The 24,779-nt window shown below is 43.2% G+C and overlaps 5 protein-coding genes across 5 annotated transcripts; 2 read left to right on the plus strand and 3 right to left on the minus strand.

Moving 5' to 3' along the window:
• Positions 1–29: 29 nt before the first annotated feature.
• On the minus strand, positions 30–5,251 carry LOC135340999 (uncharacterized). Its single transcript, XM_064537447.1, has 4 exons — positions 4,954–5,251; positions 2,736–2,888; positions 2,337–2,441; positions 30–284 (listed from the first exon to the last, which is right to left on the minus strand). The coding sequence occupies exons 1-4, from the start codon at positions 5,104–5,106 to the stop codon at positions 138–140; spliced, it is 558 nt and encodes a 185-aa protein (XP_064393517.1). The 5' UTR covers positions 5,107–5,251; the 3' UTR covers positions 30–137.
• A 497-nt stretch (positions 5,252–5,748) lies between these two features.
• LOC135340990 (RNA-binding protein NOB1-like) lies at positions 5,749–10,111 on the plus strand. The gene is made up of 7 exons (XM_064537435.1): positions 5,749–6,030; positions 6,391–6,530; positions 6,753–7,286; positions 7,434–7,531; positions 8,273–8,417; positions 9,217–9,363; positions 9,807–10,111. The coding sequence occupies exons 1-7, from the start codon at positions 5,832–5,834 to the stop codon at positions 9,939–9,941; spliced, it is 1,398 nt and encodes a 465-aa protein (XP_064393505.1). The 5' UTR covers positions 5,749–5,831; the 3' UTR covers positions 9,942–10,111.
• LOC135340987 (xaa-Pro dipeptidase-like) lies at positions 10,080–15,616 on the minus strand. Its single transcript, XM_064537433.1, has 14 exons — positions 15,475–15,616; positions 15,215–15,401; positions 13,754–13,881; positions 13,634–13,697; positions 13,382–13,429; positions 13,259–13,320; positions 13,150–13,200; positions 12,708–12,899; positions 12,348–12,425; positions 11,878–12,026; positions 11,430–11,614; positions 10,896–11,006; positions 10,452–10,535; positions 10,080–10,349 (listed from the first exon to the last, which is right to left on the minus strand). The coding sequence occupies exons 1-14, from the start codon at positions 15,489–15,491 to the stop codon at positions 10,215–10,217; spliced, it is 1,491 nt and encodes a 496-aa protein (XP_064393503.1). The 5' UTR covers positions 15,492–15,616; the 3' UTR covers positions 10,080–10,214.
• Positions 15,572–20,353, plus strand: LOC135340983 (uncharacterized). The gene is made up of 6 exons (XM_064537428.1): positions 15,572–15,725; positions 15,808–16,360; positions 16,616–16,770; positions 16,907–17,092; positions 17,831–17,978; positions 19,083–20,353. The coding sequence occupies exons 2-6, from the start codon at positions 15,817–15,819 to the stop codon at positions 20,222–20,224; spliced, it is 2,175 nt and encodes a 724-aa protein (XP_064393498.1). The 5' UTR covers positions 15,572–15,725; positions 15,808–15,816; the 3' UTR covers positions 20,225–20,353.
• A 266-nt stretch (positions 20,354–20,619) lies between these two features.
• Positions 20,620–24,742, minus strand: LOC135341005 (serine/threonine-protein kinase Nek11-like). Its single transcript, XM_064537456.1, has 16 exons — positions 24,528–24,742; positions 24,401–24,481; positions 24,189–24,273; positions 23,940–24,020; positions 23,532–23,680; positions 23,170–23,389; positions 22,838–22,929; positions 22,710–22,788; positions 22,565–22,644; positions 22,154–22,331; positions 21,861–22,031; positions 21,652–21,720; positions 21,393–21,512; positions 21,280–21,340; positions 21,054–21,147; positions 20,620–20,914 (listed from the first exon to the last, which is right to left on the minus strand). Exons 1-16 carry the CDS (start codon positions 24,650–24,652, stop codon positions 20,722–20,724), a joined length of 1,878 nt encoding a protein of 625 aa, XP_064393526.1. The 5' UTR covers positions 24,653–24,742; the 3' UTR covers positions 20,620–20,721.
• Between the last annotated feature and the right edge of the window lie 37 nt (positions 24,743–24,779).

The following is a 24,779-nucleotide window of genomic DNA, read 5'->3' on the forward strand; positions in this document are numbered from 1 at the left end:
ACAATAGAGGAGGAGGTACCATTAGTGGGTTGTCATGACAAATTAATTCAATGGTATTCCGAAAGCGTGGCACACAAACATTACTGACAATAGAGGAGAAGGTACAGCGTAACACAAACTAGTGAGATCTACATGTGTCATTGTTCATTTCTTGCAATTATGTTGCCTTTTGGTCCTATTATAGGTTTTGATGGTGCCCAGCCTTGACCGTTGTTCAGTCTGTAGGTCTGAATGGCGAACACAGTTCCAGCCACACACAGCCCACAACAGGCAACAGAGAATATCTGCACCAAGAAAAAAGAGAGAAAAGTCAACACAGAATCATTAATTAAAAAACAAACATTGGGAAGATCAATCCCCTTTGGTTGAAACAAACATTATACCATTTCTTTATGGAGCTTAGGTACTAGTTTTCATACATGAGTACATCTATGATTAATGCCTCTATAGTGAATTAATAAAACTGCCTAGGGAGTTTTACTATTGTGTGCGTTTCAGATCACCGCGGGTGCTAATGCCTCGGTAGATGTGTCAAAGCTACATTGTACATACATGTAACGTAAAACTACTAGCTATAATTATTGCTAATACCATAGATATAAGAAGGGAGAGGGATGGGAAACGCTACGTAAATAGCATTGACGATCCACGTTTCGGTCAATGTTTTCTTCTTTATTTCCTCCAGCCCATGCTTTTAGCTAGTATAGTACTAGGCTATAAACTAGCTACTGAGCTCCATGTATTAGGCCACTCCAAGTGATACTCTGGTTTCTGGTCCACCGCCCGCATTAGATTTTATTCTTGGATTTCTATCTCATTATTGGATTTCTATCTCATTATTTCTACTACGCATGCGCAGAATGGTCCATGTGGTACAAAATAGTGTGATAATGATATTCATTCGCAAAATAATGAGTTCATAAGGTGAAATTGATAATGACATAATGAGAAAAGCCGCCCGCCCGCATGCAATTAGAAAAACTTCAGGACCAGAAACCAGAGTGTCACTTGGAGTGGCCTTTAGCAATGGCTAGTGGAACAATCACAACAAGGTGGTAGCAATAGTTAGTGAGACCCCTCCAAGTAGTAAAAAGCAGCTTGGACAGGCAAATTCTTAAGAGGAGCTCCGCCTGTACCGTTGAGTATTCCAGTACAGTCACAGACATGATAGAGAATTATGGAAATGTAGCAAAGTTCTGTCGTAAATTACTATGCCGATACGATGAACCAACTATCAATGAATACAAAGAGACATTTACCTACATTCAATCATTGACGTAACTTTCTAAATGGGTACACAAAAAGTCTGCTTTTAAAAACCAGCTTACTAAGACAAAAATGAACGTTACTTACCAACCTAAAGCCAAGTGGCTTTGATTTTACTTGCATACAATGCCCAGCTACTTAAGAAAGAGGGAATCATTAATATTTTGGGCTGTAGTCACAGCCTCTCCTTGTAGAAGGTACACAAAGCCACTAGATAGAGCCGAAACGATAATACAACACTAAAAAAACTGCCTTTGAAAGTTTTCAAGCTCTTAATGAGATACACAACGCTTCTATATGATGCACAGTAGGTGTGGATGCTCAGCACAGGACTAAGAGTCCCAGTGGGGAGCTGTGAATGATAGTAATAATATTTCCCGCTGGGTTGGCAGAGGCGAAACGCGGATCAACTTTTGGCATTACACAGAAGTGATTGTGCACACGTGCTTCGTTTCCTATCCCTCTCCCTTCTTATATGCTAATACACACAGATAACCAGGCTATTAAAATTAGTGCAAAAAGTGGGAAATGAGCGACCATGATCGTTGCTAAAAAGGATGCCAAAAGTTCAAAGTCCATAAAATTAATGGGTATGCATGAAACAGCTAAGTGCAGCTTTGCATCTTTTCTCACTCTTGCAGCTATACCATGGCCAATAGCTAGCGTTCTAGTGCATATTGCATATAATAAGCAACACACCATGGACACATTTTGCTACGTACTGTTCTGAAAAGGCTACATTGGCATTCCAAGTAAGCAAACCTAGCTGTAACTCGAGAATGAAGCATTATTCTGCAAATCCACTAATTGCTTATATATCCTTGCACTTCATTGATCCTTGAGCAGCTGTATACCAGTCTACACAGACACACTACCGTACACCTCGCTTGCGCATGCGCACACAGTGCGGTTCTCCTACAAGTGTATGTACACATATAGTAAATCAAAGGTATATGAGTGATGATGGAGTGTAAATCCAAATTATTTTTAATTTCCATTCTGATGTTACTAGCAGTATTTTTGTGGGTTAGGCCACTCTGGTTTTCTTTGCTCTTCAAATTTATCCTTACCATGCCAACTCCTATAATGGCAAATCCTGTGGTAATGCTCAAAGCGAGGTTAGCAATAGCTGTCAGTCCAAAGAGGAGGCCATAGATACCCATGATGACAGCATCCTACACAAGAGTGGTAACATTGTAATGACTGCATGAGTACTACCCCTGTATTATAATAACTATTGTGAACAATAGTTAAAACATCAATGGTATTCATACACACACACACGATACTCTGTAACTCAGAAAGAAATAAAACTAAGAGGTGAGCAAGATGCTATTAGTGATTGCTGGCCAATGGTACAAATACAAGCACAGGAGAAAGCCGTAGCAGAATATGAACGTAAATACGGGTTTGATGCACATCATTAACCAACATACAGCTGTGTGTAGATGAAAATGACACTGACTTACAATGAGTCTGTGAACGTAGTGGTTGGGTATGAAAGTCTCCACGACGATCACCACGGCAATATAGAAGATAAAGCTTACTCCAAAGAAGATGTACCACCCTCCAAAGCCAGCACTGCCGATGATAGTCAGAATGAAACCCAACACACAGATGGGCTGTAAGTATGGGGAGAGATAATTACAGCATTCCAAATTAGGGTTATGGAGCAACATGTACACTTGTATCCATGGGTTACAGGAGACTAGCTTCTACACAGGCTCTCCTTTCTGTTCTTTATCAGAATCATTCAAATACAGTAATAATTAGAGGAATAAAGAAAGAATTCGAAAATAGAGGTAGAGTTAAGAAAAAACAGAGCCTCTATCGCAAAGTCGCGTAAGGGTAGAAGGGTGAAAATAAGCGTGGGCATACAGAGCTAGAGATGTTGGACTGCCCATGTGCCTGCAGCTTGCAAGCTGGACATGGTATTATACCTTAAGGTGACATATTTTCGCGTGTATTAATTTCTGCTATTTCTGCGAATGAGAGTAAATCGCAAAAATTAGTACTCGCAAATAATTGGCCGCCCTCTTGTTTAATGTATCCAGATCGACATTTCGCAAAAAATTATACCGCAAAATGTACAAAACTGTAAGAACGCAAACAAATCTACCTGTGAAAATATGTCACCTTAAGGTATATGGACTTTGAATTGGTAGTTTATACAAGCAGCTAGCTATACCTAGATCTACTAGTCTAGATTGTGTTTAGAGGTCTATATAATTACTTTTCTAAATGCTAGATCAGCTTAGTCATCATTATAATCTAGCAGGTACATGTAGCTACTAAGCTACCCTGCCACCAGAGCTGGCCACGCTGTTTCCCTGACTTGCAGCAGCTTGAGTGCCTTAGTCTTACTAACTCTTATGCGCACTACGTCATGATTTTGGGCTACATATTGCCCAAGTTCGTAACAATCGTTGTGGTTTCCAGGCAGGCCTTAACTCTACTTCCATTTCTTTCTTTGCTGCCACCTTCTTCCTGCATCTATGACAACAGCAAGAAAAAAGAAGGCCTGAGAACGATATTCATAGGTCAACTGCATAGGCTGGCAGGATGTGAGGTGAATAGGTCAATTAGTAATTACAGGATACCTGTTTCCTTTAGGTACTAAACCTGTCTACCACACAGTTCTAGGAATACCTTGGGACTACCCCCAACAGGATATATACCTGTTTTGTTTAGGTACTAAACCTGTCTACCACACAATACCTTGGGACTACCCCCAACAGGATACCTATTTTGTTTAGGGACTAAACCTGTCTACTACACAGTTCTAGGAATATCTTCCAGACTACCCCCAACAGGATACCTGTTTTGTTTAGGTACTAAACCTGTCTACCACACAGTTCTAGGAATATCTTCCAGACTACCCTCACATGCTTGCACAATTACTACAAGTGCTAATGTACATGTATTTGACCTGGACATTTATACAATTATCATATGACCACAAACTTGTAGTGATTCGTGCACACATGTCGGCCACCAGCCACTCTGGATTTACCTCCAGAGTGGTCGACACCCACTTTAATAATTGCTAGCACCTACCTAGAATAGCACCCACTTAGAATGAATGATACTATTTGCGTAACAGGCCAGTATAAAACTGTGATTCCCAACCTCCTTCCGTGCAATGGTAAACTAAGAGGGAGACGGCGCCCGACTACTTATTACCTTACCTTCAGAGGCTACCCTCCTGATTACCCTAGAGATGCACTAAGCAATGTTTTTTCCTTCAGCACATTGAAACAGCAACAGCAACCTAGACATTCAGAACAGCGCTAATAAGCTGTAAACGAGCTTTTGTAAGACATGGGACTTTGCAATACACACTGGCACCCCATAGATGTAGTCTCGTACCCAGCAGTTCATTAACTTATATCCGGTGCCGTATAGCCGGTAATTTTCGGGGGGGGGGGGGGGGGGGGGGCAAAACATTCGTGGTTGAGCAATATTTAGTCACTTTGTGGATAAGTGGTTGCTGCTTGCACTGCAAGTAAAGGTAGGCAAGGTCGCTTCATTCATGGGTAAAATATTCGCGTTCTGAGCTCCAACCATAAAAACCACGCATATTCCCTTGGAAATTACCAGCAGCTATAATGGTATTTACAGACTACCATAGATGACATATAAACGTAGGATTGACGAAAAGTGGTACCGTATGTACGTGTAGCTCACCACTGAGACTAGTTTGACGATTCCCTCCAGGCTCCTGATGTACCTGGTGTCGGTACTCATGTTCCCTGCTGGCCTCTGTCCCCCTTCAGCGGGTGGGGAGTCTGCACTAGTACTAGCATCAGGATTCTGCTCTTCTTCGTTGTAGTCAGACATTGCAACTTGCTGGAGAGTATTAAACCTATGCTGTACAACAGTTTAAGACAGTATTTATAGATCCAGTAAGGCCACTCCAAATGAGACTGTAGTTTCCCGTACAACTCTTAGCTACCGCATTAATAATATTAATAGTCATTATGGCCATTATTTCTCTAATTATCCAATGAAATATTGAAATTACTTGTTCTTTGGTTACTGTTTGTGGGTGGTAAGATTTTGTGGGTGATTAATTAAATTCGCAAAACATGAGTTCATAGTATAGTAATGAATAATGATAATACTGCTCACACCTGCATATACATGTAGAGTCTCGACGGGAAACTACAGTCTCATTTGGAGTGGTCTAAATAATAGTTAGACACTGTTTAGGAAGTTTCTACATGATTTAGAAGCCCAAAGGGCTGGTTGTAGTATCCCGAACGCAGTGAGGGTTCTACTAGCCCTGAGGACTTCTAAATCATGTGGAAACTTCCTAAACAGTGTCTAAGCATTTTAGATCATAGCAACCATGAGTATTTAGCCAATCAGATTTGAATGTTCTTATCTAATCTTTGCTACATGATTTTCTATTGAAGTACATGATTTTCTAAAAAAAATTTCCTCTAACCAATCAGATTGCAGTATTTATGACAAACATGATCTAATTATGTAGATATATTTATCCGTTTCTATAATAATTATCGCGGCCTATTGTCGAGGCAACACCACGTGGCCTGCTAGAAATGGAAGACAGAGTTGGGACTTTGGTAGTTGATTCTGGAGCTCTTATAAAAGGTGCTCCCATCAGAAACTGGTCCCAGAATGTGGTGACTGTTAAAGAAATCTTGGCTGAAGTGAGGGACCTGAACACACGGAGAAGACTGCAAGTCCTACCCTTTGACATATCATTCAGAGAGCCCAGTCACAAGGCCCTGCAGCGTGGTGTGTTAGCTGGCTGTGTGACATTCCTAAACATGTGTCAGGATCATGTCAGATACACGGCACCAGATGTGGATTGTAGTAGACCACAATGAAGGGGTTAGAGTGTAGTTATGATTAGGGTGTTCCCCATCCGGTGCCACTATCTGATATAGCGTTTGTGTGTGTATTGCACCTTTCTGTCTAGAAGGTGAAGGTTATATAAGGGTTGAGGTTAGTTACTTCAGCTAGGTGTGAAATCCTTTCATCAACCCTATAAACCAAGCAGTGCAATTTAGACCAATTTGCATTAAGATAGTACAACTTTAATACATGGAAACAGGAGATACCGTAGTCATAAACATATTTGACCCCATCTTGTAGTGACCTCATTTGCTAAGAAGACGGGTGATTTTATTAGTCTGTCACGAGTGGACCTTCGTCTCCTGGCCCTCACCTACCAGCTCGAGTGTGAGGAGGGGCCACAGCACGGGGCAAACCTCAGGACAGACCCACCCAGACTGGTAAGGCCTTAAGTACTCGTAAGAAGATAAAACATGAGTGGATGAGATTTAACTTCGATATTTGTTGAATGCTATAAACTTTCAGTGTTCTTTGGAGCACCCTAGTTAAGATTCATTGTGGAGTATCATAATTAAGCCACTAATTGTCTTTGGGTAGCTTTGGGTAGCTTTGGGTAGTACGCAAAGGCTGCATAGACTTATGTATGTGTTTTGTTCCTATAGGAACCAATATCTACTGAGACCAAACCACCAACCATTGTTGGCTTTTATTCCGGACCCAAGAAACCAAATGACTCAAGTAATGAGAGTGATCAATTACAGGAATATAGTAAACTGTCACATGATCAAACTGTCCAATCAGAGCGTGACGACAAACCCTGTGATGAGATAGCTTTCGTACCAGTAGAAGATCTTGAAAAATTGACTCTTGAAGAAATTCCGTGTAGCGAAAATTCTTCATCAACTGTAACCCCAGGAAGTTCAAATGTCAGTGTGCAAGATGTAGTGGAATTGAATGAAGATAATGATAATTTGATTGAGAAGGGGGATGATCTCTTGGAACGGAATGGGGACATTGCTGGTGATTTGGAATCAAATGAAGCCAGTGAAGATTCACAGAATGAGGACAGTGACGATGAGGATAGCTGGATAACCCCTGGTAATTATCAGATGGCCTGCGAGAAAATGGGCGGGGCTCTGGAGACTGGTCTCGATGGGATAGCAGTCGGCTGTGTTACAACAGATTATGCAATGCAGGTGATCAAGTGGTGTAATGTCTACTCGGATCGTACTTTTTAGGATTATCTAATGTCTTAATTGGTATGGATGTTATCGCAATTTTATTGCCCCCCCCCCCACTACACACACACACACACACACACACACACACACACACACACACAGAATGTGCTCCTACAGATGGGCCTTAATGTGATCTCAGTGGATGGGATGAGAGTGAAACAGCTGCGTACATACGCCATGAAGTGCAAGGCTTGCTTCAAGTGAGTTGAAAATATCTTGTGCCTTTACAGGACCAAGCAATATAGCTATATAGGCCACATGTCGTTGCAAGTAGTTAGTTACGTGTACAATGTAGGTGATCTACATGTAGCTAGTGCTGTGTGTAATTTAGTGCTGAAGTGTTCCCATTTGGGTATAGACCCACCAAGCATGGTCCTCTTTAATATCAGTGATGGGTGTGCCCAGAATTTTCAAAGTGGTGCGACTGCCTAATCTCCACGCATTTGGCTAAACTATTATTATTTTTGTCTAGCGGTGGTTAGTACCAACCACCACCGACCATTGTGGGCACATCCTTTTAATAATTATGTGTATACTTATAACAGGAGCACTGCTTGTACACGGCATGTTGTAAAAAGAGGAATATGGAACAGAATAAGAAAAGGGAGAGAATTAATGCAGATGGTGCTCTACTGTAAAGTATTTGGCATACCATCATCGAAGGCCGAAAAACAACAATTTATGGCTCTGATGAACTTTTAGAAAGCTTAGAAACAAACGTAAAGCCCATAGTTTTGTAAATTATATTGCACTTCTGAACTTCTATTCTACCAAAACACGCCTGCGCAAAGTCGGCACATGCTCTTTATATCTGTCGTTCCACTCCATTCCACATTCCTCCTTTTACAACATGCCCTGCTTATACAATTTACTGTAATTGTATTTTCAGTATGATTGTGTAAACCTCTAGACATTAACATAATCCCCCTCCACACACACAGAGTGACGAGTAATACTGGACTATTGTTCTGTCCTCATTGTGGGAACAAGGCACTCATGAAGGTTGCCATGGTGATGAGTGGAGAGGAGGGCACTGTGCAGTACAGGGTACTCTCACGGAAGCAATGTAGTCACAAAGGACTCAAGGTGTGTGTGGGTGGGTGGGTTCTAATAGGAGCACATGAGGAGATGGAGCGTCTTACTATGCATGGTATTTACGGATCTAAGTGCTCTCAGTACATGTACGTGCGGCTGGTAACACTGAATGTTAGCAGCACTTAGCAGTTTGACAATATATAGCATCATTTGTTCATAGCAGAACGATACAGAATCCGCATAGTAAGACCCCTCATGTGCTCCTGGTTTTAATCAGGCTCAATAATACAGTAGAACCTCCATTATCCGGAACCTCGATTAACCGGCTTGGAAGTTTCTCATCAGAAAATGGGCGTGTCCCTGAAATGCGCATGTGCATTGCAGCTGTTACTATGGAGACAGGTCTGCTTATCTTCTGCGCATGCGCAGAAAACCATGTGGCACTGCAATAAAGTGGGTGGATCAAGTAATGGTTTATCTATTCGATTATCCGGCCTGCCATTGGAACCAAGGTGTCCGGATAATCGAGGTTCTACTGTATTATATATGATGTTAGAATTAATGGTGAAGCAAAAATTGGTTGATTATTATTGTGCATGTCTTCACATTTACATACATAATTATCATCCGTTCTTAATGTAAATGTGTGGCACCATTTATAGTACATAATCGAAAAATAAGTGGTGGCTATTTCAATCCTGATAATGTTCTCTGGTGTATACTTGTGTGTTAATTAAACCCAAGAGGTGGTTAGTACGTATCCAGATCCACTGGTGTTCACTTATCGGGATTGATGACAACCTACCTATAGTTTACTCTTAGTTGGTGTACGTATTATTTCTTTCTCCAGTACTCTCTCCCTTTGCCCAAGGGTGGTCGCCATGCCAACAACCCGATACTGGCCCCAGATCAGCGAGAGACTAGTAAGCAGCGGAGGACCCGAGGTGGTGGTGGTGGAGGGAGGGCAGACCCCATGCATCCTGACTACATTGCACAGGTTTGAGCTAATGATCACTGGACTAGCTGTTGATATGACTGTGGCGTGCAATACTGCGTTACATACAGTATAGTTAATTCATTTGTCTGCTTGTATATACATGTAGTTGTCCCTTGGTACGTATTTCTACTCAATTCTCTCTACTGCATTATATATACATGTAGGCTGTGTACGAGACTAATAATTCAATCCCCTAGTAAAAGTATAATTATTAGTGTCGTGTACTTCAATAACTTGCCGGTGTGTTGAACCGTGACTGTACTTTGAAGTAATGTAGTGAGCCAAGTGCTGTGTGTGTGTGTGTTGGACTCGAACTCTTTATACTGTGACGTTTAGAGCTGAACTATTTTACCGTTGTAACGTCAGCTGTAATTTTGAGATTGCAGACTGCTGTATTGTTCACAAATTTATGCTTGACCATCCTTCCCTCCCTTCCTGTGCAGACTTCCCCGTTTGCTATGAAGGATGTGAACAGTCGTGGTGCACAGATCAGGTTCGCCCAGGGGAGGGGGTTTGGGAGCAGAGCCGGGTGGAGGAACAACCCCAACACATCGAGACCAAAGGGGAGGAAGAAGTAGCTAGCCCCTCTAATTAGCGGCTGCAGTGAACTTTATCAATCTAAACTTCTGCACGATTATTGTTAACTGTACGTACATTACATTTTATTTTCTTGTTATTTTCCTTGTCTTTATATGTGTATGTGTGTGTGTGTCATGTTCAGCAAATAAAAATTCATTTTCAGCTATAATTGAAAGGGCAAAAAATTGGTTAACTAATATTAATTTATTAATCAAGGTAGATATAATTATTTCGATCTCTTCTTTCAATTAATAATAAGTCTCCTGTGACACTCATGTGACTGGACGTGGCTGCCAGGTCTTCTCTCCACTCCGCATCCAGGCCTCAATCTCTCCCACTGTACGAGGGACACACGTCAGGAGCTCCACCCCTGTCGCCGTGACAACAATGTCATCCTCAATACGAACCTGTACAGAGAGATAATTATGACCGTAAATATAATGCATCCAGGCACTGCTCAGAATAGGGTAATATGTATCACTGCATGCTATTGATGTCATGTGACGTACGCCTCCTGATCGCCTGAACCTGGTGAGCATGTCCCTGTTGATGAAGCAGTTCTGAGCAGGGTCCAGCAAGGCCTTGTTCACCAACTGCAGTAAACACAGACTTGTGTAACATCCTCATGTACAGGTTACGTATAAAAATCAATTGCAGTGTGGGTGCTGAATACAATGAAAGCACCGCGGGTGCTGATGCCTCGGTAGAGATGCCAAAGCTACATAACATAAAGCTACTAATAGCTACACATGATGAAAATTTTTTCATCACTTAATTTGCTGCATGCAAGTGGGTAAGGATCGACCATGATTGTTGTTAAAAACGATCGATGCCAAAGTTCAAGTCTAAAACTGATTAATGGCTGCCATCAGCAGAGCCTTGCATATACACATCACATTCTGTAGTACTACGGTATTGCACTAGGTATGTGTTGCTGTCTAATTGAGGCTCACATGTTCGATGAAGTAGACGCCTGGTTCAATGGTGAGGCACATTCCCTCTTGTAGCACACGCGCTGTTCTCAGTGACTTGAGCCCTGGGGCACCACTCCTCTCAACACCACCCTGCAGTCAAATAGCACGTTGATTACCTAATTATGTACAATACCGTAGTACTACAGAATGTGATATGTATATTCAAGTCTATGTATTTAGAAAGCACGATATTCACAGACAGTAGGATTACTTTAAGCCTACATGTATATATCCGCTATACGATATGTGTAATGTGATTGTGATGCTAGTCTTTTATTTGTATACAGGACATGCTATTAAAAAGTTTCCTCCTAAACACGAGTTAGTTTTTGTCCAGTTGTTTAGTATCCCGTAATTCGCTATTTGGACTGAAGGTCTAGGAAAATACATGTACACTTAGTGAAATTCTCCAGCAATACATTTATACCTGCATGGAGACAGGATCATAATTAGAGGGGCTACCTCCTCCTATCCCCACTGTAGGATTACCCATATCTAGACACTCCCACTCACGCTTGGATATCCTCCGACATCGTGTACGTCACAGCCCATGAAATGTCCGAGGCCGTGGGGCATGAACACGGCACCCATGTGAACCTTCATCATATCGTCCACCTCTCCCTGGAGAAGCCCCGCCCTCTTGAGCTCCTCTAGTGTCACCCTCTCTGCCAACTGATGCATCTCCACCCAACTCACTCCTGTGTATCAGTGGGTGTGTGTGTGTGTGTGTGTGTGTGTGTGTGTGTGTGTGTGTGTGTGTGCGTGTGCGTGTGGGGAGGGGGGGGGTAACGATTGATAGTTGCAAAGCACAGTGAAATCGAATACAAAAACAGCCAGATACTTCAGTCAGTAAGTAGTTGTATAGAAAACTGTACAATTTTTTGAGCAAAAATGAAACTGCAGCTAGGCTACCACTTTTGAAATACAAACTGTAAAGACTCCCTGCAGACCACACCCCCACCTGGCTTGACAACGTCCATGACAGCCCTGTTAGCTTTGAGAACAATATTGTAGATCATCTTCTGGTCCTCAGTGAACCGGCCGTTGACAGGGAATGAACAGGTGATGTCACTGGCATAGCAACAGTACTCAGCACCCATGTCAAACAGACTAGAGGGAAAATGGAAAATATAAAGTCTACATCGACTACTATAACCTGCTGGCCGCGTAATTATGGCTTATAACCAACCAATGCCGAGGGTGCATGGCCTCGGGTTAGATGAAGCTTGCCTATATTGGGCAGACCAACACAGTGGGTTTATTAAAGAGGTTGCCTACAGAAACACACGGTGTGCTATGGGGCCTATAACCTGGAGGGTGACCTGTTTTTACATTAAGGGACTGTACAAATCGTTTGATCAAGTCATCAATGGAAGTATTTATGCACACCAAAACTCTTACATGTAGCTTAGCTTAGCTTACTCCACTCACCACATGTCTCCTTCCTCGATGGTTTTAGCGTTTGGTTCTCCAGCGTGGCCGTAATGGAGGGTGGCACTGTTGTGACCACTGGGGGGGGGGGGTGTGTGGGGAGTGAAGAATTGAAGATCAGCACAGTTTTGACAAGCACAAATACACAAATCGGGGAAGTAAATTAAAAAATAAGGATTTTCAGCACATTGCAACTTCGCATTATCTGTTGAAACAGCTACACTCTAAGTATAACACACACTGGACACACACATCAAGAGTTAGCAAAGTATCCCTCCTCACTACCCTCTTGTATATAGAGACTCTGTACAGCAAAGCAACTGATCCCTACACAGTCCCCCCACTCCCTCTTAGACTCACCTCCCACAGATGCAAGTGTAGGAGATGTGCCTCATCCCGCCGTGGGTGTAGCAGTAATGCCTGAACAGACTCTCCATCTGATATTCCTTCATCCCCGGACGAACGGCTCTCATGACCTCGCAGTGGGCTGCACTGCTCACCTGGTTAGTGTAGCGGAGCACCGTCACCTCCAGGGGGGTCTTGATCACTCGACTGGGGGGGGGGGCAGGGGGTACATGTCAATAAAAGGAGTTGTATTATGTAGAGCAACATAGACCTCACCTCATGGTATGTACGATATGTACATGTAGAACTGATACCAAGAAGTACGGATTCAAGGAAAATGTGTACAGAATTGAAAATAAGCAAACCAGAAACTAAAAGCGCTTCGAGACAATTAAAAGACAAATTGACAAGATGAACTTCATGAGACTGTGTACCAAAATGTATTGAGCAGACTCACCACTCCATGATGATCGGGTGAAGGATCTTGTTGTTGATGATGGACTGGAAGCTGTGGGAGGGGTCAAATGTCATTAACCTGTGTCATCCATGTATTGTATGTAACTTACTTCCCAATGCCGTCAAAGCACGCCTCCTGACAAAACTTGCCACTGTCTGTATTCATCCCCATCTACAAAATTATAATTACCGTCACTTTCATGTTACATTAGAGTTATCAATCTCTTGCTTACCAGAGTGAGAAGAATTGATGGATTCATTTTTTGGATCACCTCAACAATCTATATGAAATCAGCACATACTATGAAATATATAGAACACAGTGTGTGTGCATGTATAGACCATAGTGCAGGTTTGATACTGTTCTTGAGAGCAACATGTATTTAAAACACATTCATTACGTTGTTTATTTTGCAGAATTAGTATCAGTGATCAATGAATCACTGGCTTGGTGCAAAACTACCCAATACTACCAGTACACTCACCTCATCAATGTAGCGCACAGAGTCGACATTGTACTTGTTCTTGAAGTGCTCACAAGAGTAGATCCTGTAATTCACAATCATGTATTATGACTTATACTGCTTCCCACTTTCTGTACTCACTGTCCCATCCAGATGCCATAGTCCTCAGGCAGTCTTGGAATGAAGACAATGGTCTGTCCCGAGTCCACTTCCATAATCCCCAGACAGTCAGGTTCCGATACCCCAAACAGCCAGTGGAAGTACGACTCCTACAATGTATGTGTGTGTGTGTGTGTGTGTGTGTGTGTGTGTGTGTGTGTGTGTGTGTGTTGGAGGGGTTGAAACAAAAAAAATAAATTGTGAAGAACTGCCTTATCTGACCAGAGAAGAGGGTGCCTGCCACCTCTCCTATTTCCATAATGCACTTACATTTATTAAATTGTTTATGAGACATGAGTGGCTGCAGGAATAACTACTATAAGTTATAATTATTTGTATTTATGCTTCTAATAATATGTAATTTACTATGTAGTTTACCTCAGTTCTTGTAATCTAGTCTTTTTACTTGAATTGTGTTTTTTTACTGGTTTTTAATACTCTCAGAGGAGGGAGGGGGGAGGGGGGTTTGGGTAATTATGTAGATGTAGTAATTGATAAGGATTTTACTTTCTGTGTCTTTCTTTAGAGGCTAAGAAAAATGCTGCCAACGCCTTCGGTTCTTTAAATTATTAAACACACCAATGGTTAGAAATATAGTATAGATTATGTCATAATTAGCTATCTACATGTATGTCCATATCCACTGGGGGTGGCCATGCTGATCTGCTAAATTTGGAATCTGTGCTTAATTTAATTAAAGTATGCACAATTAAGGTAGGTTAACAATAGAAAGGCAAACACCACAAGGCAGAGAACAGACAGAAACAGAAAAGCACACAGATGCTCGGCCTGGAGAGCCGAGAATGATGGGTTAAAGAGTCTTTAACGGTGCACCAACTCTCCCCATTCATCTGTTGCATTCAGTCACATAATTATTATACACAACTACACTCAATAGTACATTGGGGCCATGCTGAATAATTATTGTAAAGCTGTAAATCAAGCTGACATGAATTATAAAGACTTATCTTCTAACTTGGACTTGATATTGGTTGCTGTGATATTTCTAGTTGGCTTTTAAAAGAAAAACTTCTGAGGGGGGCTTATAGGTATAAAGTACAACACTGTATTGTATGGCCAGGTTTTGTGGTACATGTAGTTGATGGGGTTGGGGCAATGTGGGTTCTTTTATGTTGTTAAGCTGAAGCAGCACAAAACAAACACTAACCTCAAATTTTGGTTCTTAGAATTAGCAACAGGCATTAAATAGATAGTAGTGTGTGTGTGTGTGTGTGTGTGTGAATAAGACTCTATGTCATCATTATCATCAACAAGTACACTCTAAGGATGCCGAGTGTAGCATTGTACATTCACTGCCTACTCTGACTCATGTAACTACATGTACCTATCACGTTTTCACAAGAAATTAGGTCAATAAATCAATGTTCCGTACAAAATCTCGTGCAATGAACACACACACACAGTCATACACTCATGCTGCACCTGTCGAAAGATCTCCTCTGTATCGGAGCAGTATCGTGTCTTGCTCTCCCCTCCCTGGAGCACCACCACTGCCCCACCCCCTGACACACCCTCACTCCCTCGCAGTTTCTCACACAGACGAACACGGTTGGTGGAAAACAGCTCCATGGGAACAGACAACGTGTGGTCACCCAGAGAGAAGTTAGCACTGCATGGAAAGTTGTGCATAACTGATATGACGCAGAATGGTGTAAGCTTACAGTGCTATGTATGTTGCTTACCCTGTTCCCTCTGCCATCTTGTAGAGCTAGAGCACACAATGGTACTAGAGCAGAGTGGTGAATAGGTAAAGATCGTGTTAGGTCCCCAACTTTCACGAGACTAGGCCAGTGGTAGCCTCGATCCCAGGCCGCACTTCATCCAAGGCCTGTTGAAGGAGCCAGGTTGGTACATGGCCACTCGATCACAGGTACTAGGAGGTGGGGCTGTTGCTGTGTTGAGTGGACATGAGAGTGTGTTTCAGTTTGCTATTGTGAGTGTCACTGTATTCATATATATGTGAAGCTAACCTATGTAAGTATGTTACTACTGATGCTCAAATCTCACCCCTACAGGCCTAGACAATGCAAGCTCTTCGCTCCATATTTAGTCTAGCACCAGCTGAACAACAAACCGGAACAAATGCTCCTGTTGAACCACCACCTTGTTTTCTACCATTCTACGCTGAATCTGATGGACGCCATTACTATTGGAGGGGATTTGGTGCAGAGCTGGGCACTAACATGATTGCTGTGTATGACTCAGGAACTGAGCTGTGGAGCTTCTTGCCCACCACTGGACCTCTACCCCCTGGAGAGTGGGATGGTCGCTCTGTTTGTGTAGGTCGTTACCTGTACGCCTTTGGTGGTTGTGATGGGTCTTCTTACGTCAATGACACGTACAAGCTTAATCTTGACACTCTCCAGTGGACCAAAGTTCAATCCACTGGTAGTCAGCCTATTAAAAAGATTGACTGTGGACTTGTCAGCGTGGATGAGAGAACTCTGTGCTGCTTTGGAGGACTCGGTATTGGCCCCACACAACCAGGATCAACATTCACCAGGGACACACAATACACTGATGGAAGTGGATGGACAAATGAGTTCCATCTCTTTGATGTGCAAAATGGTAAGTGTCATCACTAAGACTACTATAGCCTCCTTCGCAGGCCTTGGATTGAAGAGAAGGCCTGCTACTTGCGCATGTGCAAAATTATTAGAGTCTGAATATACAGACAAAAAATACAAATTCGGTAAAAGTCATACAGTATGTTTATGTTCTTTGTTGTTGTTGTCCCCAAAATTATTTGGAACAACCCTACAATGGTACCATCAACAATAGTTTTGGCCATGCTCAGTTGCTCAACCCAAAAACCACTTCCAGGTGTCTGGTCGTCACGTGAGCTCAAAGGAGAGAGACCTCCTCCCTGTGATAGCTTCACGTTCACCAAGTTGGACCAGCACAGGGCAGTCCTCTTTGGAGGGAGACAACCAAACCATAGGGTTAATGATGTCTATGTGTTTGACTTCAGGAACATGGTGAGTTGATGACATTAGTCACTAATATATACCACCTGTATGTGTGTATGCCTAAAATATTATTTGGCGAGACTATACATACATTTGCTGTACATGTTTACCACATAATATGACAGTGTATATTCACTGTGTGTAGGAGGTCACTAAGGTGAAGCCAATACAGGGAGAGCCATGGCCAGTGGGGAGGTCATCCCATGCTGCCTGCTGTCTCAACTATGGCCAGGACCACCCTCAACTACTGGTGTATGGAGGAGTAGATAACGACGTCAAAGCACTGCGGGACATGTGGATACTTAATGTTGACATTGGCAAGTGGACAGAGGTGATCTTTAGCCAGTTACTCCAGCTGTTGTTGTAGATTATAGCAGGAGCAGGTTACAGAAGGGAGCGTCTTACGTTAGGAATTGCATCTCGTAAGTTTGTAAAGCATGACCTTATGCAAAACCGCTAAGTGGGTAATAATCATCTGTGGGCAAGTGCTAATTGAGCTGACGGTGCACTTTTACCAGCACATTGGTCAATAAAAGTGAAAAGCTACAGCTAGCTAGCTAGCTAGCTATAGGCCTGGTAGTAAGCTCTCTCTTCTAAGAGCCCAAGTAAGATTCCCTACTGCAAAAACAAAACGCCTGTAGTATGTGTTAGTCTAAGTCTAGCAAACTTTCTCTTTACAAGTGACTGGATATGCTCTTATTTCAGTACCTCACCAATGGCAGTCTTTTCCATGATGTATACCAACATCCATCAAAGACCTAGCTATTCGTTTTAGCGCTCAACCTAGCTCTCCTGCTGCTGCATACAAAATCTGTTCATAATGATTTCACAGGCTGACCGCGGTCTGTAATTTATGTACACAGTACTTAAACACTTTTATTGTAAGGCAATGCGGCGTTTAGGAAAACACACGAGATGTGATTCCCATACCTATATGTAGAGTTAGACTTCTGTAATCTGCTCCTGATTATAGATACCTCTCACTTTGCAAATATGTTTCACTCGTACGTATGTGAACACATAGATTATTGTACGCATCATTATGATAAATCTTTTTTTCCAACTTTAGGTGACACCTCTTGGGTCAGTGAAACCACGTGTTTTCCACTCCACCACTGCCACCAGTCTGGGACCAGGACTCACTGAGTTCCTTATTTTTGGAGGCCGTCGGAACTGGCTGGGTGATAATATTACAGAGACAACCATACTAAGATTCGGTAAGGAACTAGAAGAGTAGCGTATATAGAAACTGGATTAATAGCGCTTATACTCGACTATAAGCGTATCTTTATTTTAAGCGCATTGTACTCAAATTAAACCAATTATGCAAAGGATATTATTAGTAGAATCAATTCAGCTAATCTATGAGCTAGCTAGCCTCGAATCCAGGCCGATTAAAATACGGCCTGGTATCTATTGCATGGGTGATAGTGCACATGCGCAAACTGAGTCTCCCAGTATTTGGGGGATTTGTTTACGTTAGTAAACCTTTGCCGTAAACTAGTTCATTTGCTAGTTTTTTCCGTATTAATTTAACAAAGACCTTGTCTCCTGTGAAGCTGTGGCTTGTGCCCTCTATTGCGTTGTCGAGAAGGCTTGCACACTAGTCTGAAGCCAGAATAGGGTCTCATCTACCTCTACGATGGTCGTATATCACAGTTGGAAGCACAGCAGAAACCAAATTCAAACATCCCGACCATACGACCATTATAGAGGTAGATGAGAGCCTCTTCTGGCTTCAGACTTAGTGTGCAAGCCTTCTGGCAACACAATAGAGGGCCACTGCTAGCTAGCTGAGCTTCACCATAGGTGTAGATGGTATACATGGGCGTAGACGGGCCACTTAATCGGCCTGGATACTCGAGGCTATGAGGTATAGCTAGCTTGTATACAGTGCATGCATGGTAGCTATATATAGCTGGTGATATCCATCTGGAAGTATGGCATGCCGTTACCTTGTTTGATCATGCTGAGAGAATGTAAGAGGTTGACTTGGACTCTTTTGTTCCAGTTCCTGGTCAATATGAACGTTTTTGAACGAGCTGTGTCATAATAGTATGATACATATCCAGTTAGGGTTGCCTGCCTGCCTTGCTTACTCACTTAGCTAGCTTACGAGTCAGCTCTCATCACAGAGTCACTGGGTGGGGCTCGAAAATGACTGCATTATAGACACATTCTCGAATATAAGCATATAGAGATTGACCCCATGAGCGCATGTGCTAATTAATAATCTAGTTTCTACCGTATGTTAAGCAGTAATAAATGTGGCAAAGATAGTGTATATGTATGCTGTTATGATTTTGTTAATCCCCCTGCAGAGTTAACTGGACACGTACACTCAGTATCTGGTACTGGACCCTCGGCTGAGAAATGGGCTCTCGTAGATGTGGCCCACAACGACACTAGAGGCTCCAACCAACAACTGAGTGACAAGAGGATAAAGATCAGACAAGCAACTGCTCGTGCCTCATCAGTCAGTGAAACCAGCGACCACTCCTCCCAAGACCAGGTGAGGGCTCTTGAACAACAGCTACGAGCAGCAGAGCAGAGAGAGCAGGACACCCAACGTTGCTGTGAACAACTGTTACAAGAGAAGGATCGGGAAATGGCTGCTCAAGGTCGAGAATTGACAGCTCTCAGGAGGGAGTTAGAAGGCAAGACGAAAGAGTTGGCAGCACACAGCACAGAGGTGTGGAGGATTCCGTCAATCAGAGTGAACATGATGAGAACGATTGGCACTGGAGGATGGGGGGAGGTGCTGGAAGGAACAGTGAGGGTGGCCGTCAAGCGACTTTTTGCTGCCATTGTCAACCCACGCAATCTGGAGAAATTCCAGAGAGAAATGATGCTCTTGGCTGAAGTACGACACCCCAACCTGGTGCAGTTCATTGGGGCAGTGTTTGACCAATCCCCTCCTCTCATCATCACCGAGCTTCTGGACATGAATCTCCAACAAGCGTACGAGACGAATCAACTGGTACCAGGAAACCATATATCGATTTTCGTGGACATTGTCCTAGCACTGGACTACCTGCATCAGCGCTACGATCCCATCATCCACCGTGATGTGAGTGCTCCCAACGTCCTCCTCCAGCGAATGCCCAACCACCAGTGGAAGGGGAAGGTCTCTGACCTCGGCTCAGCCAACTTCCTGCAGCATGCTCATACGATGGGAGAGGGGGCTATAATCTACTCCCCTCCTGAAGTCATCCCTCAACCATTTGCACGACCTCCTCCACAAACGGTTAAGATTGACGTGTACAGCTACGGCATTGTGTTGGCTGAAGTGACTGCTAGTCGATTTCCGAGTCAAGAAAATTTCCCTGAGATGTTTGAGCGAATTAAGAGAGAGCGCCCTGCAGTGTACGAACTAATTGTCCGCTGCACTAAGAGAGACCCCAGTGATCGACCCAGTATGGCTGAGGTGCTCGTGGAACTGAACAAAATAGCACCTTTTTAATTTACTATAATTATATATATAATCAGTAAAAATTATACATGTACATGATGTAAAGAATAAATATCATGTACTCTTTTTTTGCGATTCTACGAGTTAATTGCATTTCAATCGTTGTATAATTATAATTATGGTACATGTTTATCCTGCATGGTTTACGTGTGCTTCCTATTATAATGCAATGCATGTGTTATTGACATCTATAGTGCTGTGAAAAACTCTTAATTGATTAGCTACACTCTTATTAGTTTGCACTTCCTATACATGTACATGTATATAGTTGTTTGGACTCCAAAGGCCATAATTATGGCCTACTGCAAACAGCAGGACTGCTTTAGCACATGATGAATTACAGGACTCAACCATTAACCCCTTTACTATAATAGAATCTGTGTAGCTATATACACTTGATCGAATCTATTGGATGAAATTGCAAAAAACAATAAGAAGAAAGACAAAAATTAATGTGAAAGATATAAATTAGAAGCCAAACAGACTGACTAGAGTGATTCAGTTTGTTTCTCAAGGAACACCAATTGGTCGACAAGGAAACAGTCTCTGATATTGGGCACAATCTCTCTCAGTTGAGCCATGATCACTAGTTCATCTTCCACCCTGTCTGTGTAGCGTGCCTTCACCAAACACTCATACAATTTATGGAAATCTTGAGCGCCAAAAATGTGTATGCACTCTCTGTAGAGACTGGTCAAGGGAAGTAACAACATAGACACAACAGAATGCATGCTAGTATATTGGGGGGGGGGACAATAATTATTCATGGTCTTAGTGCAATCACATTCCATAGTGTGGAATCATGTTGTGACTAGGATACGATCTGAGCAGCTGTATTTTCTTCTCCCTGGCCAAGGGTGTGAACGGGGAGACGCTCTCGTGAGGATCTTCCGGGGGTACCACGGGAACTGGAGCTGCAGGAAATAGGTGGAGAGGTGGTCAGTGGGTGTATAATAACAATATACAGCCATTATTATGTACCACGGTGGAATGGGAACATAATCACAAAATTGCATTTGGAGGCTAAATACAGAATTCAGACTCACATGGGTGATTGGGGAGGTTCAGGGCATCCTCAATACACTCCAGGAATGCTTCATACTCATCCTAAAGCGTCAATAGTACACCATCTGTACACGTACACACTAACAGCACTCACATCTGATGACTCAAAGTCCTCGTACTGTGAGTAGTGGGTCTCGGCCAGGAGGGGGTCTTCCGGGATCTCCTCTGACGGCTGAGACATGATCACAACTCTCTGCCCATCAGGTACCTCATCCTGTGAACAAGAAGCCTTGTAACCACCTGAGCTATGAAGGTCTAAAATACATGTACCTGTCAAAATGACTCTAAGAACATATACAGTAGTTGTGTAATACAGAAATGCTGTGGTAGTGCAATGTGGAGGACACCAGTACCTTGTGTTCAATGCTCATGTCAGCTGGAGGATCACTGGGCTGAGGTGGCAACTCTCTCTTTGGACTGCCCTGTATACATTAAAACACACACATGATAAGTGAATGATCACTCATTACACCAATAAAAATAGCGTTAACAATTTCACAATGCCAAGAAGAAGCTTATAGTACATGCACACAATTGAACAGTGACTGAGTGCCTTCCTTACCCATGCCATTCTTTGAGGTTCTGCAATGATCTCTTCCATTGGTTCTACAGACATCTCCATGGGAACAGGGTCAAAGTACATTGACGATTCCGTGGCTGGTTGAGTGATAGAGAAGTTGGAGTCATTGAAGACGTCAGGATGTTCCTCCACCCAGGGGGGAATCACTCGCACCTGTGTGTGTGTAGGGGGGGGGGGGGGGGGGGGGGTGAGTGACTGAATATGGCTAACATTCTATAGCTCTTAGGTTGACAGTGTACACAACCCAGTCGGACTATAACATGCAGACTACTTACGTGTTGTTTCTTCCTCTCCCTCTCTCGTCGCTGCTGTATCTCCGAGAAGTTCTGAGCAGCAGCTCTCTTTCTCTTCTCAGCCTCCTCATCTGCCCGCTTCTTCTTACGCTGCTCCATCCTCTGACGGGGGGTGAGCTGTGAGTCGTCCGTCACCAGCTGCTTGAGCTTCACAGGGCTCCTGGGGAGTAGTAATGTATGTATGAGGGTGGGTATTAGCATATAGCATGGGGAGATGAATATTACCAAGAGTTCATAATGAACTCTTGATATTACATACTAGTAGTAGATGACCAACAAAACTATTGCCCCTACATCACTACAGTCCACCGCTCACCAACTAAGCTATCAAATGACACACACACACACACCACAATGCTTCAGGGGAACAAATACAATTGATGAGAGACTCACAGAGCTTTAGCGATGGCGTCTGCCTCAGCAGCCAGTTTGGTCATGGAGCCACCTTTCATTGACATCCGCCCTCGAAGATTCTATCAGAGAGAACAGACAGTCAATCAACACCAGGTCCTGCTCACACTTCAGAGTATGAATTTACCTCCATGCATTGTTGTATGAAAGGCTCCTGTAGAACATCAACTGCCGTCGGTCTACTGTTGGGGTCTTTGTCCAACATCCTGCAGAGAGAGTAGAGTGAGTATATAGCATGTAGTTATGGTGTTGTACCTCGAAAAGATGTGTGCCAGCTGTGTGTTGAAGTGATCGGGTAGCCGTGGTTGATCCCCCTCCACTATCTTGTACATCACTGCCATCAAGTTCTAGTGGGAGCAGTACGGACGGTAGCAGCAGTATTACATACAACATGCACGGCCATTGAAAGGAAGACTCAAAGTACAAGCGTTCTGGTACCACCATGAAACGTACACTATCTACTGTACAATACAGGTACACGTGCACAGAGGTGCTTTAGTATCAGTCCATCCATTACTACAATCATCCAACCAAATACAATATACAGGCGCACAAGAAACAACTAGAAATATCCAGCCTGTCCTCACCTGCCCCTGAAAGGCATGCTCCAGTGTGCACAGTTCGTACAGTACACAACCCAGTGACCAGATATCCGACTTGACATTGTAGCCGTCGTGCTTGAGTACCTCCGGACTCATGTAGTAGGGTGTGCCTGTGAACGTGGTGGCCAGGTCAGACGTTCCCATGAGGATTCGGGAGATACCAAAGTCACCCAGTTTGATCAGATTATTCTTGAGGAAGATGTTTCTGTACAGAGAGAAACGAAAGCCGAGGGAGTGTCAAATATAGTGTCTGGGGGGCATTCGTATTCATGGCTTAGATTTGGATTTCAAATTAATACGCTAATAATTCATCAGTTACCAAGTGATTGTAGCTAGTAGTTTCTTACCTTGCTTTGAGGTCTCTGTGCAGTACTCTGCGGTCGTGGATGTACTTGATGGCCGTGGTGAGTTGTATGAACCAGTCGATGATGAGAGACTCATCAAATCTCCTCCCTCCCTGCTTCCACAGCTGTATCTTAGCATCAAGATCACCTCCCTATGTGTGGGGGGGGGGACGTTTGTGAGTTAATCTGCTTCTATTTAGAACTACATTGTACATTGGTAGTTAACGGCCACCCCTGAAAAAAGGCTAGGTCACAAATACACAGTTTGTGTACCAAACAACCTCTTAACAAGGGCCACCCCTGTAAAAACGTTTGGTTCCCTAAATGTGAAAGAGGTTCCACTTCAGACAATTCAGTAGAGAATAGAAAATGTCATCAGTTACTCAGCAACGAGAGACCGCTCCCTCTCACCTCACAGTTCTCTGTGACTATGCAGAAACACTCCTTCTCCATAAAACTGTCCTGGAACTTTACGATTGAGGGATGGTCCAGCTGCAGGGAGAGCGGTGAAGAATTCTCAATCACCGAATGTGAACAGTACATTCAAGAACACGTTAAGAGTGAAAATAGATATATAATGTAAAATGGCTAGTAAGGCACTAATCAGGAGACACTGAGCTGCTCTCAAAGCAATCTACCAGACAGTAAAGGATTGCATACCTTTGCCAGTAGTCTGGCTTCCCTCACTGCGTCCACTGTATCGTCAGGCTGCATGTCCGCCACTGGGATCTGCTTCAGAACTTTTCTGCATGGAATACGAAAATTATTGCATTGACTTTATTAACACTATGGTAAATGCTACTATGCACTGAGTACGAGTATGACCATCCAAATCCAACCGTGATGCACCAACACTATTAATCCACACTCACTTCTCGTTGTTTGATTTGAGATCTAGTACCAGAAAAGCCGTGCCAAAAGCTCCGGATCCCAACTTTCCCTCCATCTGATACCTGTACAGACAAGGAGTTAGATCTGCTACCTGAACCACTAATGCACCTGTTTGCCATCACTTTCTTTGGCTCCAGAGAGGATGTACTGCCTCTTCTGCCATTGCCCATGTCTCCATTAGCCCCGGGGTAGTCTTGTTGGCCTCCTACTAGTAACTTCTTCGGTAGAGGCATGCCTTTGTAACACTTTGTACATAATTATTGGTGCAGTACCGCCTCTCTTTCAAGGGTCAACGGTCAGCTTTTTTGACTCCTGCTAAAGAGGGGTGGGGCTGCTTTACACATTTCGCGCATGCGCAAT

The sequence above is a fragment of the Halichondria panicea genome, chromosome 9 (assembly GCF_963675165.1).
Source record: "Halichondria panicea chromosome 9, odHalPani1.1, whole genome shotgun sequence".
NCBI classification, from domain to species: Eukaryota; Metazoa; Porifera; class Demospongiae; order Suberitida; family Halichondriidae; genus Halichondria; species Halichondria panicea.

Excerpts from the sequence above, each read along its gene's own strand:
- LOC135340987 (XM_064537433.1), bottom strand. Across the intron at positions 13,430-13,633 it reads CTGTGCGCTACATTGATGAG|ATTGTTGAGGTGATCCAAAA; the intron begins GTGAGTGTACTG and ends GATTTCATATAG. Across the intron at positions 11,615-11,877 it reads CATGGACGTTGTCAAGCCAG|GAGTGAGTTGGGTGGAGATG; the intron begins GTGGGGGTGTGG and ends ACTGATACACAG.
- LOC135340983 (XM_064537428.1), top strand. The coding sequence starts at position 15,817 with ATGCAAGCTCTTCGCTCCATATTTAGTCTAGCACCAGCTGAACAACAA. Across the intron at positions 16,361-16,615 it reads TCTCTTTGATGTGCAAAATG|GTGTCTGGTCGTCACGTGAG; the intron begins GTAAGTGTCATC and ends AACCACTTCCAG. Across the intron at positions 16,771-16,906 it reads TGTTTGACTTCAGGAACATG|GAGGTCACTAAGGTGAAGCC; the intron begins GTGAGTTGATGA and ends CACTGTGTGTAG.
- LOC135341005 (XM_064537456.1), bottom strand. The coding sequence starts at position 24,652 with ATGCCTCTACCGAAGAAGTTACTAGTAGGAGGCCAACAAGACTACCCC. Across the intron at positions 24,482-24,527 it reads AAGAAAGTGATGGCAAACAG|GTATCAGATGGAGGGAAAGT; the intron begins GTGCATTAGTGG and ends TTGTCTGTACAG. Across the intron at positions 22,645-22,709 it reads TCATACAACAATGCATGGAG|AATCTTCGAGGGCGGATGTC; the intron begins GTAAATTCATAC and ends TCTCTCTGATAG.
- LOC135340990 (XM_064537435.1), top strand. The coding sequence starts at position 5,832 with ATGGAAGACAGAGTTGGGACTTTGGTAGTTGATTCTGGAGCTCTTATA. Across the intron at positions 7,287-7,433 it reads CAACAGATTATGCAATGCAG|AATGTGCTCCTACAGATGGG; the intron begins GTGATCAAGTGG and ends ACACACACACAG. Across the intron at positions 9,364-9,806 it reads ATCCTGACTACATTGCACAG|ACTTCCCCGTTTGCTATGAA; the intron begins GTTTGAGCTAAT and ends CTTCCTGTGCAG.
- LOC135340999 (XM_064537447.1), bottom strand. The coding sequence starts at position 5,106 with ATGTCTGACTACAACGAAGAAGAGCAGAATCCTGATGCTAGTACTAGT. Across the intron at positions 2,442-2,735 it reads ACTACGTTCACAGACTCATT|GATGCTGTCATCATGGGTAT; the intron begins GTAAGTCAGTGT and ends ACTCTTGTGTAG. Across the intron at positions 285-2,336 it reads CCATTATAGGAGTTGGCATG|ATATTCTCTGTTGCCTGTTG; the intron begins GTAAGGATAAAT and ends TTCTTGGTGCAG.